Below are 17,797 nucleotides of genomic sequence, written 5' to 3' on the forward strand. Positions count from 1 at the left end.
CATCCACTGACCCACAGACAGGGATAAGCAGGTGCTTGCACCTTGGTCAGCTGCAGCTGCTACAGAGGAAAGGGAAAACTATTTATGGCATTAGCACTGGATCTGCATCTTCAGCCATCTAAACTTTGCTCCAGATGTTCCTTAAATTCCCAATCCAGGTTTCTTACCACAGCCCTGACCACAGTGGAAGGGCATTTTGGCTGGAACAGCAATCATGCTCTTGATCATTCCCAGTACGAGACAGATGGTGCTACTGGAGTCTGCACCATGATGCTTAAGGGACTGGAGAGTCTCTTATGTGAGAGTAGACAGAGCTGGGGCTGCTCAGCCCGCAGAAGAGAAGCCTCAGGGAATCTCATCAATGCATATAAATATCAGAAGGGAGGCTGCACACGGAGGGAGGTGTTCAGTGGTGCTCAGTGACAAGATGAGGCAGTGAGCAAAACGGAAACACAGGAGGTTCCACCTGAACATAAAGGTCACTTTTTTCTTTTTTTTAATTTTTTTCCACTGTGAGGTGACTGAGCACTGGCACAGGTTGCCATGGGAGGCTGTGGGGTCTCTACCCTGGTGATACTCCCAAGCTCACTCTGGACAGCAGAGATACTGCAGTATTGTAAAGGTATTGATTCTTGTTGGAGTCCTGGAGGAGTTTCACTAACACAAAGTATACACATGTTTAAAGTAAGCAAACTGTGAGAATACACTGTGATGATCTGCATTTCCCCTAGAAAGAGGAAAAGTTACTTCCTTGATCATTTTCCTGTAACCTCGTTTCTTCTTCAAAGGAAGACAAAAGCATGCAGGAAGCACGACTGGAAACAGTCAGAACAATGTGGGTGCCTTTTCAGTGCACAGCACACGCATGGCCCCGACTGTACAAACTGGGTGGCACATGGAAAACGGACAGACAAGACCTCAACAACTATTAAGTGCACTGCTTTCACCTTGTTATGTTCCCTGATGGCTGCACACCTCTTCTCTTACACATTTCTCTATGCAGAAGGGTTACATCCAGCCTGTGCTGCGCCATTTACATGCTGCGTTCTTGTTTGTAAGCCACTCGGCACCACACTGACTTAAACGTTATGTTAAGGATCGTTCCCACTTAACTGATTTACCTCAGGGATTAACCCCAAGGTCTCCAAGAGATTTCAGGCAGAATGCCTATCAGCTGACCAGCAACCAAAGGTCCATAAAATCAGTGCGTTTGTGCGACTCCACAGAAAAAAGGTTAAGGTAGAAATTTGGGTAACAGCTGCAACATCCATTAGTATCTAGAATCTCATGCTGCCTTGAGCACCAAGCGGTCACCAAACAGCACCACAGCTCCAGCAGGGAACACTGAAGAGTTAGAGCTGCCTTCTGCTGATAGCTCACCAGCTCTCTGGAGTACTCGGTACTTAGGTTGGACAAACGGTCCAGGTCACACCATTTACACAAAGCCAGCTCAACTACCAGAATCTCTCTCCTGGTTTGCCCGCCAATACGCAAACACAGATGACGACTAACAGAGCTGGTCTCAGAGAGAAAGAAAACATTTCCAGAACATTTCCTGATGTGGGACAAAAGCCCCAATGTTCTATCATCATTTCTGTTTCAGTATTCGTGAAATGTTTACTGCTCGTTCTCAGAGTGGAACCCAAATGCATTAAGGGCAGAAGTCACTATGCGACAAGCAGCCTAACAATAAACACTTACCTTGTTACTGCTGACAGCCAAGAGAGACAGAATAAACTTAACACACGAGTATACAAAGAGTCCCCAGGATTTTATTTCACGAAACATGTTCAAATGCAGCATTGAAAAGAGAGAGAGGGTGGAATGCCAACAGTCAGAGAACCTGCGCTGAGTTGTGTCTTCTTTGATAAACTAGCACCAGCGAATCACAAGTCACAGACTATATTATTTCTAGAATAAAATGTGTAAAAATCCTCCACCGTTACAAAATTTCTATTTCTATTAAAAACCACTTCTCAAGGTACTACTCCTAAAGAGAGGAAAGCAGTCGAAAGTACAAGCTTTCAGATCTACGCATTGTTCAAGTTACCCATAAAAAGACAGTTTATTCTAAAGTCTAAACATCCTGATCAAGGGGGGAAAAAAAGTCTCAAAGTGAGCTTCACAAGTCTTTACAAACTAAACAAGTCAGAAAGATCCACGGTCTCATAAATATACACAGTACAATGTGTACAAGTCTCATCTTAGAAAATAAGAACTTCCTAGTCCAGAAAAATACTAACTCAACTACAAAGTTTTCTTAGTGTTTAGTCTCAAGCCATCACTACACCAAATTCCTAAAATACCGATTTGTTCCATAGCACAGCAGCTCAAACACGTTCACAACGGGAAAGAGCCCAACGCTTCACCATAAAACTGGTTTCCAGTCCTCACGTCCCCCTCAGGCTCAGCGGCAATGTTAGTATTTGCTATTGATCTGAATGGCACACGACCCTTGATGTATTTCCAGACTGTGTTTGAACTACTCAAAGTGCTGAAAGTGCAATTAAAGAACAGAGTTTTGATTCCATTTTCCAGTACGCCCTGCTCCAGTGCTGGCAGCAACAGCCCGGTATTTACAGGCCCGTGAGGTCAGAAAGGCACATGCTCATTGTACACGCTGCTCCAGGTACACACACACGTGCTTGGCTCTACAGACCTGCCGCTAACAATAAACGGCTTCTTTTTGAGTAGGGAGCTTCAAGAATTCCTTACAAATGGTTTGATGAAGATGCCTGGAGTTCATTAAGACCTTGACACAGACTGCTTAAAAGGACTGGGGAAGAAAAAAAAAAAAGAATGGTTTTGGTTTTAAACTTATGGGACTTGAGTATTGCTGTGGAATGCAGAGAAACAGTCTCTGCTCTCTCACGCTACCAAGCAACGCCCAGGTTACAGCAGCCCACGTGATTTATCATTACAGTTAACGCAGCCTATGTGAGCACACACGTACACATAACTCTCCCTCAGGAGTTGTTCTAGTGGAGACCAGCTGCAGTCCAAACGAAAATAGAACTATCTATCTAAAGAACGTTTGCAGCAACATCCTTCTGCACTGACACATCCTAGTGCAAGAACAACAAAACTGAACCATGCCTCAACCAGAACACAGACTCTCACCATGCTCCTGTTTCGCCTCCCTTCTCTACAGCGGTCTTCTACGACACGCATCATAGTAACTAGTGCTGTTAAAAATTAAGAACATATCCCTCTTGACAAAGCTGACCAGTTTTTCCAGTGGGCACATTGGCTTGCTGAAACGTTTGTAATAATCCTTGCAGAACGAGGTCTGGAATGTGACATCAGCGCCATTGTACAGGATGCGGATAAAGTGTTCTTTGGGTCTCTTCCCATCCTGCCACAGCTCAAAAACTAATCTGGAAGCAAACCTGGGAAATCTGGCCTCTGTAATGCCCAAGGCACTGAGAACAGGTGACAATGTGACGTCGTGGGCAGAGTAAAGAACAAACACTTCTTCCTTCTTGCCTTCTGCAATCCGCTGCAGCCGATTAACAGTCTGGTTGAGGAGGGGATGAGTAGCCAATAGTGCATACAAGAAATAAAGTTTCTTTTCCTGCCTTTCCCTCTCATCCTCCAACTGATGTCTTTTGATGACTTTGAAGTGCTCCATACCAATGCAGCCAGTTTTGGTACACGGAAAACTGACATTGTGGCAAAAATAGCACAGGAGAGAATCTATCGGGTTAGAAGCTCTCAGCTGCCTTGTGGGAATGCCGACGATCTTGGCCATGTCTACATAGATCTTCTCCAAATCATTGTTTTGCACCCGTAAACTGTACTGTCTGCGCTGTTCCTCTTCTAGGTAGTGGTTTCGCATGGGACAGTCGCAGCTTCCAGAGCAGAAAATGGTGCTCCACTGATGCCTCATGTTGATTCTCTTCCAGTCGAAATCTGGCAGAAATGTGTAGAGCAGCGCCAACGCGCTCTGCAGGGTTCGGCTCTTTCCTGTGGTCTCCAAGTAGAGCTGCTTTGCTGTCCAGTCGCTCGGCAGCAGTTTATGTTTGTTTATATAGATGTCTCGTAATAGTTGTCCGTTCCGCAAGTGTTGCACCACCCCTGAAAAAGAATTTTAAGAGAAATTGTGAGACACAATTAGACTCTTCGTAGTTTTGGAGGAAAAAAACCAGCTCACAGCCTTACTGATAAATGAACAATTAGTTAAATGGTTACGAACTTCAAAACTGAACTTCATCTACCTTTGACTATAGCAAAAACACATGAAATATGAGAAATACCTGCCATTCTTCAGGGGCTAAACTGAGAGAGAGAAAAGCTGGATCCATACAATTCATTTAAAACTTTAGTGGTTTAATATTTGTTCTTTGGACAAGAGGCTCAAACTGAATGGGTCTAACACGACTATAAAAGTAAGGTGGTTATGAAGATGGATTTGGGCTGCACCCAAGCCAGGTTTTCAGCCAGGCAATGAATGTAAACTAGCATGTGGACTCAGAAAATGGAGTGGAGATCACATCAAGGGTGGCCATCACATCAAGGGATCCCAAAACATAGGAGGATTTGACCAGCAAGACTGAAAAATACAGGAGAACCCTTGAAAGACAGTTTGCAAGAGAAAACGGCGCTAACTCCGTGAATCTTCAACACTCCTCATCCTCTCTTGTCAGCCTCCAAAGCCATTGAATCCCCAGAGGCTGTGATTTGCTCTTTCAGTCACTGGTATTTAAGACAGCAAGAGTAACACACACTTTCTTCTACGCAGCCAACAGCAACACTTCCAGTTACCCCCCATCTCCCCTGGACCTTTTGGTACAGGTAAACCAAACACCACGTTTGCTGCCAAAGTTCACAGCCTTTCCTGCAGTGTCAGTATTGATGAAGTCTCAATACTTTATTTTTTAAAGACGTTATTTGGAGTTTAATTGCTGATATTTCCACCTTTTCATCCAGTAAATAGCTCAACAGAACTGAGAGATGGAGTAAGAAAATAAAGTTCATTTTGCTTAGAACAACATACATAAATAAATATTCCAGAAATCACGCTCTTTGAACTTCATTACGAAGCTTGGGGTGGAAGCACCAGTTGTGTACAGTTTGTCTACACACATAATACAGGCATCAAACGCATCTGTTACATCTGCATCTCTCACAGGGGATGGTGCTTACTTCACAATCGAGTGTTCTTCAGTTCCAGGGCCATTCTGAATCACAAACCAGCCCATAACAGAGTACCGGACCTTTCTCAGGAGGGACCCAGCAATGCTGTTTTTCAGTGGGGTGCAAGGGAAGTTGCTATGATTTGTAACAAATAAAGTTAAAAGAGATACCAAGAGTAGTCAATCCGTTCAGAACTGGCAAATGTCGTTTCTGCAACTGCTACCCCTTTCAGCGGAGAGAAACTAATCCTTTAGTCATCTCCCAGCATAACCTACGCTAAGACCAACATTATAAGCTTCCCATAAACAAGCTTTTATTTCAATGTAAAGAAAAAGAGAAGATCCCTTTTCCTGCAGACTGTCCTGGACAGCGCAGAAAAGCCAAAGCTGCTACAGAAACGTACCTGTCTGTGTGAGCTCTCCCATTTCGCACAGGGAATGGCTGGGGTAACGTGGCAGGCTGCTCAGGGAACCATCCAGTTGGGCTGCAGAGCCTTTGGACATGTGTTTCATGAAAGCTTCAAGCTGAGGATGAGAAGGTTTCCTAGAGAAGTAAACCAAAATGTGAACACTTCCAAAAGCATACGGGAAACAGCTCAAGAGAGGCGAGTGTTCTAGGTATGTCAGCTCAGAGATGTCTTGGCGTGAGGTTATTCCCCACTGAGACAACATCTGCTCTTACTTCTGCAAGCACGCACAAGAAACCTAACCGCTTACTAACTACCACAGAGCTACAGGGAAACCCACGTCTTGCCATGTTAAAATTATAGCACTTTTGGTAAGTAATTTGGAAAGATTTGGGGTTTTGAATGCAGTCACTAATATGGTTGTGAATTTTAAAATAAATAAATCCTTCAAAAAAAAATCAAAACAAAACAAAAAAACCCCCCGCTCTCTCCTGTTTCTGAAGTACCACTGCATTCTAACACCACAGCCAAAGGTGCTCTCAGTCTAAATGGGTTCAAATAACCCGTATTTTAAGTAGACGACCTTGAAGGAATCCACAAAAAAGTGCAAGTTATCCCACTGAAACAGAATTGAGTCAGTGAAAGAAAGCTCAGATTTCCTCAACCGTTCTGTGGATTTCCACGCTAGAGGCTCTGTTCGCCTAGATAACTGGATAAAAAAAATTCACAAACAATGTAACTGAGAGGGTTTTAAACCTTTTTATAAAAAAATCCATGAAGACACTTCTACAGCAGAACTGCATCACCTAAGTAGGGATTTAGTCACCAGATGTCAGTGTGCAAATGTCACACAGTCACCGCTCTACTTCTGTACGGAACTAAGACAGTGATTGGCAACCCAGCCCTGCCCCGGGTAGTTCTCATGTTAACAGGGCTTTCAGCCTGAATACGGTAAATATTTTTATGTCGCTCGCACAAAATATATATATAAAAAAAGAAGATAAAAGCGGTCAGAGACCCAGTCTGAGTTGCGTTTATTTTTCATATTTACACCTTGCTAGAATCATGAATTGTTTTGACACAAGAACCCTCAGGTCTTAAGAGCCCTTCCAGAGTAGCAGGAACCACAAGAGGGAGCAGTAACATCACTTAAGCATGAGGAACTGTTTGGAATCGAAGTTGACCCACACAAAGCCACCGGTGCTTAGAAAGGAGAAGCCAAGGCAGCCCCTCTCTGCAGCAAGGCAGCCCCTCCTGCAGAGCTGTGCTCACAGCAGGGCTCTACAGGAGGGCTCCTAAAAGGCACCTCCTTGCCACATCACTGTGTAAAACCTGAATTTCTCCAGGATTTAATTTACCTTCAGAAAAAAATATTGGGAGGAAAATGTTATGATAAATTACAGTACAACTGCCAGTAAGGAAAAAAATGGAAAATGGGACAAAAAGCAAAATGGAGAAAAATATTCAAAGAATTTTTTCGTTTTCATTTAAAATTGGAAGGAAACCCAGCCAATTTATAACATGCTAAAGCCCAGATGTGGACGTCAAACACAACTCTTGGTACATTCCACTGTTTTCACAGCCCGGCGCTGCAATCTAAACATGGAAGAATTAAGCTGAGAAAATTAAATTAAACCCATTGGCAAACAGCAGTTGCAGCCTGTTGCAGAGTTCTTGGGCTGAACTGCCAGTCTTTGACACTGCACTTCAAAAAAATCTTGACATGAATAAACTGTCAATCATAATTTTCCTTAAACTTAATTAGAAAGTTCTGCAAATACACGTGCAAGAAAACTAGAACTGCAGTATCCACTCTCCTGCTTCGAACAGCAAAACCTCGACTCTTAACAGCACAAAACCCGTACTGATACAACCAACAGTGACCACTTGTGGGAAGGAAGAAAGGAAAGAGGAAGGAGAAGCATTCAGCAGTGCTTTGCACACTGACTCATCTAAAAGTCAGCAGGCAGGATGAACTAACATCCTCAATAAGCTAATAAAATGCATGACAATTGATAAAATGAAATATTTGTGTATTATATTCTCATGTACGTAACACCAGCAGGTCTCCTCATTAACCCTGCACAATTGAGCTAATAAAATCTGCTTTTTTACCGCAGCAAAATTTACAGCTCCACGAACAAACGACTGCCCCTGCCCGCCCCACGACTTTTCTCCAGAATACGGCTCCGCCAGTTGAACTGGCCGATTTAGAGATGCCGCAGGAGATGGAGTATCCAGGCAACACAGCTAAGACTGCCGGGACTGCTCGAGCAGGAAGCAAAGAAAATTACTCAGTTGTCTCGTTGAAAAGGCTGAAATAGCCTTAAAATTTTATTTCCATAAAAGTACCCAGAAAATTAGAATGGGCTGAAGAGATAATCCTCCTGTAATCTGCTGAACATTACACGACAGCAAGCTGCCACATGTGGGAACTGCTTTAATACCATAAATACTTCCAGTTTCGTCAGGACGTGGAATGGCTTTTCACCGAACACCACTGTGACAGCCATACATCTTCCTCACTTCGAACGTTTATTTCTCATTTTTCATGTCTGTTAATTTGTCTTTTAATGATTTGTCTTTGTAAAATAGAATTAATTTCAGCTGTAATGAAACAGAAGGTGCTTTTCCCCTCAGTGAACTCAGCTTATCTCGTTCCTTACAAACTAAACACTGGCATAACAGAGCCTGCATTTAATAGTGCCTTTTTCACGCACCAGCATTAAAATGGACCAACATTTAAATCCTTATCCAACATTAAATATCTTACTTGTAAAGGTCTTAAAAAGCTTTAACACCAAAATGTCATCTCTTTACTGCTACCCTGCCACCAGCGTACATGGAAAGAATTCGTACTGGGCAGCTATCTGACCTGCGTGTGCCCTGCTGCCAGCACCCGCGCTGACCTCCATTGATAAAACCTCCCTTCTTCCTCGAGAGCCTCAATACAGAAATGTCGATACGCAGATCTACGTGCAAGGGGAGGACCAGAACTCACACAGCTCGACACAAAGTTCAAGACCATTGCTAGACTTGATAGTTAATTCCCAGAGCAAGAAGCAAACCGCCCCTGCTCCTCAGGGCTACTTGTCTCAGGACTGCCCAGGAACACACTGCCCTCGATTTATACTGTCTGCTTGGAAAGCTTTTCTTCCCTGGTGATCCCTGCGAGCAGACACTGTTTTATTAAAGAACTGAAACGAACAGCAATCAGCTCTACAGCAGAGTTTTGTTCCTTTGATTTGTTCCACATCAGACCCTACAAGGTCAATTTTGGCAAGAATCCCCCGGCCCTCAATCCTTACGTTTATTAATTATAGCACTACTTTCAATCAATTCCTCGACAGGAACAGGCTGAGATTCCTCTCACATTCCTTCCTGTCAAAACTATTGGACCACTGACTTATTGCCTTACTTCCACCACGTGTACAGGGAAATGAAGGGCAGCGTGAGCCTTGTTTCTTCAACACACCATGGCATTCCATCTGTCCTCCAGCTCAGAAAACTCCTCTGAGCCACCTACAAATTTGAGACTACAAAGCTATAAAAATTGCAAAGTTAATCTAATTAAGATGAAGTACGAAATTTAAGAACCGGATGTGAAAAACCATCCAGTAGAAAACTAATAGCAGATTAAGGAGGGACAAACTTTTTTTTCATCATCCCTCTGTTACTGCTCAGCACTGTCCTCTCCCAGCACTGCTACACTCTGGAGTTCCCTAAGAGACCTGTATCTCAGGAAAGAACTTGTGCAGGTGGACACTGATACAAATGAGATACTGTTTTCTGGTTGGTTTTTTTTCACTTCCCAAACAGCATTTAGCTATCCAAACATCACTTTTGTTAGTAAATGCAGAGTTCGCAAAAGCCAAGAGGACCAGAGTTCTTACAAGAGCTGCAGAACCCTCAGCGTGTCACTTGGTGAGCAAACGTGACCACACCAGGCATAGGCCAAGCTCCTGACGAAGGTACGTTACCTGCTTCTAATATCATACCCGACTCTGCGAAACTCAAGTCACTTCTCACTTTAAAGTTGAGTTATTTGATAACTGAAGAAACCCCAAACAAAATGTGTTTTCTGTGGAGCTCCAGTAGACAAAAAAGCATTAGATCAGAGGATGATACTGTTTCCTCTTCAGAAGGCAAATGACTGGAAAGAGCCACTAAAGATTCCTGCAGTCTCCAGAGCAGATCCACGAGACAGCATGAGTTCTGCTGGGGCTTAGTTACTCCTGCAGGTCTTGCAGCTCTCACGGTTTTTAACAAACTCCATAGCGATCCAACCTATCTCACTGCTCTTCTGAGCCTTTAGAGAGTCAGAAGAGGCCTCACGAGACCTTTCTTCGCCTCGTTCTGGTCTGGATAACACTCTGACCTTCCTCCAAGTGAAATCTGCATCTCCTTTAGCTCACAGCCGGAATCTCCCACACTTCCCCCTCTCATTCTTCTGGCAGTTTCAAGACACGCGCATGTTGAACTGAAAATTTAAGTACTTGTTGCTAAGCTCCTCATCATTAACATCAACACCTCCCAAAGTGCCTTAAAGCATATGCCAATTAACCCAGCGTATTATCAAATTACATCGGTCTTCTGAAATTGTTTCAGTATCTTCCAAAAAGCGTTTCTTCTCCACCTTGCATACAAACCCAATGAACAAACATTGCTTTTGACACCGGACGTGTAAGGTACAAAGGGAACAAGAAGTGGGAGATTAATTTATTTCCCCCTCATAAGCAAACACTATAGCAAAAGGATTTTCATAACATCATTCAATTAATTTTCTTGAAGGAAAAAAGTACATATTATTCAGTTCCTTTCGGAAATTTGCATCCAGAACAATGAAAATAATAATACTGTTAATTGCAGTTTTAGATGGAGGAGGTCTCCAAAGCATTTAATCCATTTGCTTATATTCATTCCACTCTTACACGTCCCAAGCCATAATTCCCAACGCCAAAGAGTGACCTCACAGCTACTTTGCCTACCCATTAGAGGTCCATGGGGCTGCAGCATGATCTGCTTAATTAATGAATTCCATCAGCTGAATGCCAAGTCAAATACCAAACAGAGGGAATGAGCTGCATATTGATCAGAAACTGATGTCCAGACAGCTTACACAAGCCAGACTTTGACTCAGACATCTCGGCTTAATTATACAGCACCGAGACACCTTCGCTTCAAAGGCAGCAGTTATACACCCCGTGACACTCTCCCTGTAAATGTTTACAATCGAGCACCAAATTTACATCACAAAGGAATCTCAGCCTGACAGCCAAAGGCAGCAAATCGCTTCCTGATGTTATACAGGAACAATTCCAGCTCCCTTCAGGAGGGTCGGCTCTAACACATCTGGACAGAGCGGTACAGAGCCAACACCATTCATCTGTCTGCCGCCCTTTCAACGTCAGCCAGCAGATTCTACTCTACAAGGAGACAAGGTCGCCTTGGTTCTCCACTCCTTTTTAGTGGCTGGGACTGGTAGTGGATGTATCACCTACACAGTGATGTCCTAATGCTTCACACAGGAGTAACAGCTGGGGGATCCACACTGCTGGCCTCCTCACACCCGGGCACTATGGCCTCTTAACTGCTTGATGTGGTCATTCTGTTGGCAGTGTCAAAAGCTGCAACACTTCCTCCCCTTCTATGGGTAGTTTTCCTGACTTCAGGGCCTTCATGTTGTATTCCTCACATGAAACTAAAGTGCAAATAGCTGTAAAAGCTTCTCTGACAAACACAAAACTAAGGTCTCGTGTGGCACTGTAATAACTGAGAAATACAGCTACTCATCCAACACCGCCACTTGCAGTTAACGGCTTTGCAATAAACTTCCCCACACGCATTCTAACATGACAGGTATTGAGCAGGATCAGTAGATCAGAGCCCTTAAGAACTCCAGAAGGAATCTGGATCATATTTCTTTACTTAGTATTTCATGCTGAAAATAATCTCACCCTTCAAGGCAGGTCATTGAAAGTGTTGTCATAGCTATTAGCAAATGGATTCATTTTTTCATCTTGTCAAAGAAGTTAACTGCCCGCTCAATTCCGTGGCAGAGATATCCGGAGTTGGGTCTCCTGTCTGCAGTCTCAGGGTGGCATATCTAATTTCAGAAAGCCAGTCAGCTTGGGGCAGGCCTGGAACACTGCTGGGGTTCGGCACCTCTCAGAGAATTCAAACTTCTCTTTAAGGACCACTGCACGCCACTTCTTCACAAAACGAGCATTTTGGTGGAAGTATAAAGAAAATAAGTAGCCACCATGATAGCAGAGAAAAGTTGAGTTATTTTTTAAAAATGCATGATGTAAAAGGTCCCAGAGTACTATCACTTATAAAAATTGTTTAGTACAGTCAGAAAATCAGGTATTTTCGTTTGTATCCATAGATGGGCATTCCAAAATAGTCTCCTTTTAAAAAGGAATGATATGACTTTGCTAAATTTCTCATTTTGATACTTGTACCAAGCAGGTAAGAAATGTGTTCCCTAAACCCAAGGAAAATAGAAGGTATTTGAATCTTCTTAATTCCAATGCTATGTTAGCTATAAAAATCAGATTCCTCGTGTCTGTTTTTCTTCCCATTTTACTCTTAAAAATGCACACATACAACCCTGCCTCCAGATGAATTCAGCATTGCAAGCCTTCCACATTTCAGGACATCTACTAATAACAAGGGCAAATTTTTATGCAGCCAGATATCTGAAGAGAAAAGCAACACATTTCAGCTTTCTTCAGAGACAGAGCCCATGGCTGACCATTTTCTGCCAGCCTTTGTGTCCGCTACGTCTGTACCTAGTTAGCAAGCCTCTTTCATCAAGCTTCCCATCCCTCGTGTGACATAAGCTATACTTAATCATTATGTTTCAGGTATTCTTCGTATCACTTCAGCGTGTTTTAGCAATATTCCTTCTGCACAATATTCCTACCGCAGTTGGTTTTAATACAGCTGAACCAGCAGCAGAGGAGCAGGTTATGAAAATCAGTTTGTGCTTTCAGATGCCATCAACTAGCTAATCACAAAGCTAAAGGTGTACTACAATCCATCTTCTCCTTCAGAGAGGTTCTTTTGTTGAAAGCCCACTGAGGAAAAGCTGACAGGACAGAGTATTTAAGGTGTAAATGCTACTGATGACTGGAAGCTACTGAAATTAAGGAGTACGGCCCATGAATCGATCAAAACAAGAAACAGGCATTTGTACTTCTAAGGCAGAAATGCACTTCCAGTGTGTCAGCAACACTTCCAGCATGGCAGAGTAAAGCCAATTCTGAGTAACTCTACACCAGAAAAGCAAGAACATTGTTTCTTTAAAGGCAGAGGAGATTCCATGCTATTCTGGAAAAGGTGTTTATGGTCTGTCTCCACCGCTTTGTACACCAGTAGATCAGGAGATTTGTTATACCTCTTTTCCCGGTACACAGAGCCAATGCAGCCCCCAGTCACCGAAATCTCCACTGCTGAGTGGGCAGCAGCATAAAGCGGCAGATTGGCCTAGAGGGTTCTGCTAACACACCTAATCAAGTTTTTCTTTATATTTTCCTTCTAGCTATCAGAATTCAGTAGGTTCACTGGAAAGTCCTCAGTTGGAAAAAAAAAAAAGCAAATAAGGTCACAGATCCTACTTTAAAAGGAGAAAAAATACATGTAATCAAGCAAGCTAGGACAAAGATTGGTGATTTACATCATCACTACTACTCTACACTGTATTTCATCTTTACCAATGAGTAAACTCTCAACGAGACTGAGAGGTTCTTCCACAAGGAAGAGAAGCAATTCAGACCACACCTACAGCTCAGCCTGGTTCAGGTACGAAGGCCAGCACCAGCAAGCTACAGAGACACGATGTCAAACAGAAGCACACTGCACTGAACCAGGCAGGGAAAGGCTGATGTCATGCAGTCAGACAGCAATAACTGACATGGGATGCTTTTAAACAGCGAGTGGTGACTGCAGGAGAAGGGCAGTTTTCCAGTAGCAAGCAGTGCACTTTGTTTATCTGGGATTTTAATAGTTAAATGTACCACCCCCAGTTTTTTGCTGAACTTGGACACAAATCGTTAACTTAAGGGAACTCTGATAACTTCTCTTTCTGAAAAGAAAAAAAAAATAAAAACCACAAATACCAATTTTCCTTCAGCGGTGATGAACTGAGACCCTTTTGTACTCACACCAGAGGAACCATTCATAATTGTGGCAGAAGAGACATGCTCAAACTTCCCACATTCTGAAAACGTGTAGAAGCTTAACTAAGAGAAAATACTCCAAGAAACAGCTTTTGCTTTTTAAAGAAATACCAAGGATTTCTTCTGGTCTCAGCTGGTCACAGTAATATTTGCCGTTTCAAAGGAAACACTGCACACCACCAATACAGGGGTCTTTTTTCAACCCACCACAGGCAAAGATCAGAAGTCACAACATACTTCAAGCTGCAAAAATTGCTTCCTGAAGAGGAACAAAATAATTATCAAGCAAAACATGCACCTAGGAATGATAAAAGCCAAGAATTTCACCTGCCAGGCAGCAACATACAGTCGATGTCCGGTCTTTTTGTCTTGGGAATGGCGTATAGCGGATACCTATCGCCATGTCGAATCAACACCTGAACTGACACTAGCTTAAAATAATGAGGGGCATGACCTAAAGCAAAAAAAGAAAAAGGGAGAGAGAAAAAAGAAAAGTTAAGTAAATGTTACCTACATCCCTCCCCTGCAGGTACAATTAACCCGATGGCTTTGGTATCGCAATGAAAGAAAAACCCCGGAAGAAATAACAACATACTGGTAAACGATGACTTACTGGTTACCCCACTTGTCTGATGCCTCTCTTCTCACAACCCCTATCATAATGATGGGGTTTGCGGCATGCCCAACGTGAGGCTTTTTGATATACTAGTTTAGTTTATTTTGTATGCGTTAGTGGGATATGCTAATGAGGGAGTTCCTTCTAACTAAGTTGACGCTGCAGTCACTATAGGGTGAAGAAGGCGAACGTGCCTTCTAGCTGACTATACCTGATGGTTTGCAGTTCCAAAATTAATTATTTTGGGTTTTTTTTCCCCGAGAATTCCAGGTCAACCTTTTGCAGTGCAGTTCACTCCTAGTAAGAATTACAATTCAAACATTAAATTCCTGTATCTTTCCCACCCCCTTCAATTTAGGCCTCCAGATGACCATTGTCTGGAAAAGAACCACTGCCAAAAATGAAGACAGAGAAGATACAAAGGGAAGGAAAGAACAAGAGCGTATGTTGAATGCTGTACACCAGGGGAGGTTTAGGTTGGACATGAGGAAAAATTTCTTCACCAAGAAAGGTTGTCCAGGCCTGGCCCAGGCTGCTCAGGGCAGTGGTGAAGTCCCCATCCCTGGAGGGCTTTCACAGATGTGTCAAGGTAGTGCTGAGGGACAGGGGTTGGTGGGGACCTGGCAGTGCAGGGAGGAACAGTTGGACTCAATGATCTTAAAGGTCTTTTCCAACCCAAACAATCCTGTGATTCAGCACCAGCCGGTGTTTGCTGTACCTCCTCCAAGCACCAAAGAACTGACAATGCACAAAGCCACCATTTCCAAAAACAGCACATAAAAACAAGCAACTCAACTTGTCATCTGCGTTCCCTGAGCTTACCCTCCATGCTGCGTTCGGCAGCGGTGGGAATATTGCAGTAAACATGAGCTTCATAGACAGGATCTATTTCAGGAGGCTCAGTCAGCAAATCAGGGATTATTCTCTTTCGGCTCTTCGGATTCATCCCATCTTCCCTGACAGGGTTTACGGGGATTAAATGCACTAGAAGATACAAAGCACACACCACATACCTTTAGGAGGGAGTAAGGACATACAGGACTATGACTTTTTTCTTTATTTTTTTCAAGTAATGATGCACAAAGACTACGGTGTCCGTGAAAGGATTCCACTCTACCGAACAGAGCTTTGCTGTGGATTTTTCATGAGTCCTGTAGTCCCGAAGACAACCCAGCGAGCTCTTTAGCAAAGTCAGCGCGTGGCTGAGGCTGCAGAAATACCCATGGCTGCAGAGTGACTCTGCCTTTCGCACTCATCTTGAAGCTGCTGTTTCTGTCAGTCCCTCCTGAAGCTCTAAGAGGATGAGCAGGGAGAAAAGGGCTGTAACAGGCTCAGTCTTATCATCTGAACTTTACAACTGACATTGAAGGACATGAGCAAAAGACAGGGCACAGTTATGATGATGGTCCTACAAACCACTGGGAAAACAAACTGGGTTTTTTCCTATTAACATTTTCTTGTATTTGAACCGGAAGATTTAGAGGTGAAAATGAGGAGGGAAAATGTTTGTATTTTTACCCCTATCAGACTTGTGTGGTGAGGGGGAAAAAAAAACAAAGAAAGAAAGAAAAGACAAGAGAACAAATTCTTAAGCTGAATTTTACTAATCCTTCTGGGTGAGTTCTTCAGCTGCATCTGGACTCCCAGTCCTAATTTTAGAGGAGAATTTGTTCTGTATTAGAGAGCTGTGCAGACAAAGAACAGCAATGAAGACAGCAAGCTGCAGCGAAACCCCCAACAGTTAAGAGCCTGTAGTCCTTAATCTAACACAGACTCTTCATTCTTACACTGCAATTTAAGTGGGTTTGTGTGGTTTCTCTTTGCCTGCCAACACCAGAATTCAGGCATTTTCCATGCCCTCACCAGTGCTGGTGACGTGGCTGATACCCACAGAGCGCAGGGACTTTCAACTTTTCCTTCAGCCATTTCAAATTTTGGACGTGACTGCCCACAGGGTTGGGCCTGGTGAGCATTAAACCGTAATTTTGCCTTTGGCCGCCTAAACTGCAGAGCTCTGCTGGCATTCCAGCATTTATTTACTAGATTCGGTTTTTAGCTCCTCCCATGCAACACTCCCGTTGCCTAAAGAGTATAAATGGGCAGCTTCAGCAGTTCAGTTGTATTGGTCGGGTTTCCGCGCCAGAAGAGGTTGGCAGCAACAACTCCCGGCTTTCGGTTAACAATTTTCTCCATTGCTACTGCTCACTTAATGTCACAAAAACCAGACAGACTTGGCTTAAGTACTCACGCAGGTAACGTTAACTCAATGATTTTTGACCCAAGAGGGTTGCAGAAGACAGGGGAAACCACAGCCTCACAGCGACAGCTACCAAGTCTGGTGCTAAAACTTCTCTGGCGGATTTAAAAGCAAAATAAGAAATGTAATTTTTTTATCTAAGGCAGTTTTAACTACAAAAACCAAACAGATCACATTTTTGCACTGAGACTATTAACTACAGCATTCAACAGACTCACGTCATCTTAATAAGATCAAGCGCCTACAATTCATGGGACCAAATATTTTGTTTGCAGATAGCAGGTCTCATTTCTTATCAAATTAGGTCAATAAATACTTTAATGTTGCCTGATTAATTTTAGAATAAGGAAAAGCACTAAATCTTAAAGGGAAGAATCTATTAACAGTAAAATTGAATATTTAAAATAGCACCTAGAAGATTATTAGATTATATGTCTGAAGTTTAAAAAGCCACTGAGGAACACCCTTACCAGAGGCTAAGTCAACCAGCAGTTATGGGTGCAACAGGAGACTATTTTGTGGACTGGGAATGGACTCAGAGATTAGGAATAACAATAGTTCCTGTCATCAGTTAAATGCTAAATGCTGCTGCTAAGCTAGCTGCCTGTTTTAATTACTTAGTAATGGCTGTAACTGGATAGGGAATTAACTTGGCTTACACCAGGGGAGAAGGAGGGGTGCAGCAGTTCCCCACAAAACAACCACCCCGTCCACGTCCAGGTATCTCAGACAGGGACTGGGCTAAAGGAGCTTCTAACTCTGGATTCCTGAACGTCTTTGAGGACCCTCATCTAGGGGAAAACATCCCCGCCCAGGCAGGGGAACTGGACGGGGTGTTCCTCTCTTTCCATTTCAAGTACGTGGGCTTCATGCTCTCTTGGTGTCTTCATTTCCTCTGCTTCCCAGCTGTCGAGCCCTTCTTCACACGCCTCATTCTCTCCAGCTCCCTGCTGTGCAGAAGGTGCAATCTGTTCCTCCATCTTGGTACCTCTTAAACCACACAGAGCAGTTATTTAAAGCTCTTGGAAGAGCTGACTGTCTCTCTGTGTCCACCTATTTCCTGACTGAAAGTCCTCCTCTGCAGCATCAATCCCACCCCTGTCTCCTCAGTTGGTCTTCTGGTCCATATTGAACCAGCAAGACTACAAATTGTATTGGACTGACAGCTCAGGGGAGGAAAAAAAAAAAAAAAAAAAAAA

General features: G+C 43.3%; 1 protein-coding gene across 1 annotated transcript in view; it reads right to left on the reverse strand.

Moving 5' to 3' along the window:
• Positions 1-3,145: 3,145 nt before the first annotated feature.
• Positions 3,146-17,797, reverse strand: part of PXYLP1 (2-phosphoxylose phosphatase 1) — a 24,302-nt gene continuing 9,650 nt past the window's right edge. The window contains exons 2-5 of the mRNA XM_010138573.1: positions 15,164-15,325; positions 14,053-14,179; positions 5,540-5,679; positions 3,146-4,077 (exon numbers count right to left, since the gene is read on the reverse strand). Of these exons, the coding sequence (XP_010136875.1) occupies positions 3,146-4,077; positions 5,540-5,679; positions 14,053-14,179; positions 15,164-15,325 (1,361 nt within the window). The remainder of the gene's footprint in view (positions 4,078-5,539; positions 5,680-14,052; positions 14,180-15,163; positions 15,326-17,797) is intronic.

The sequence above is a fragment of the Buceros rhinoceros genome, unplaced genomic scaffold (assembly GCF_000710305.1).
Source record: "Buceros rhinoceros silvestris isolate BGI_N320 unplaced genomic scaffold, ASM71030v1 scaffold26936, whole genome shotgun sequence".
Taxonomy (NCBI): domain Eukaryota; kingdom Metazoa; phylum Chordata; class Aves; order Bucerotiformes; family Bucerotidae; genus Buceros; species Buceros rhinoceros.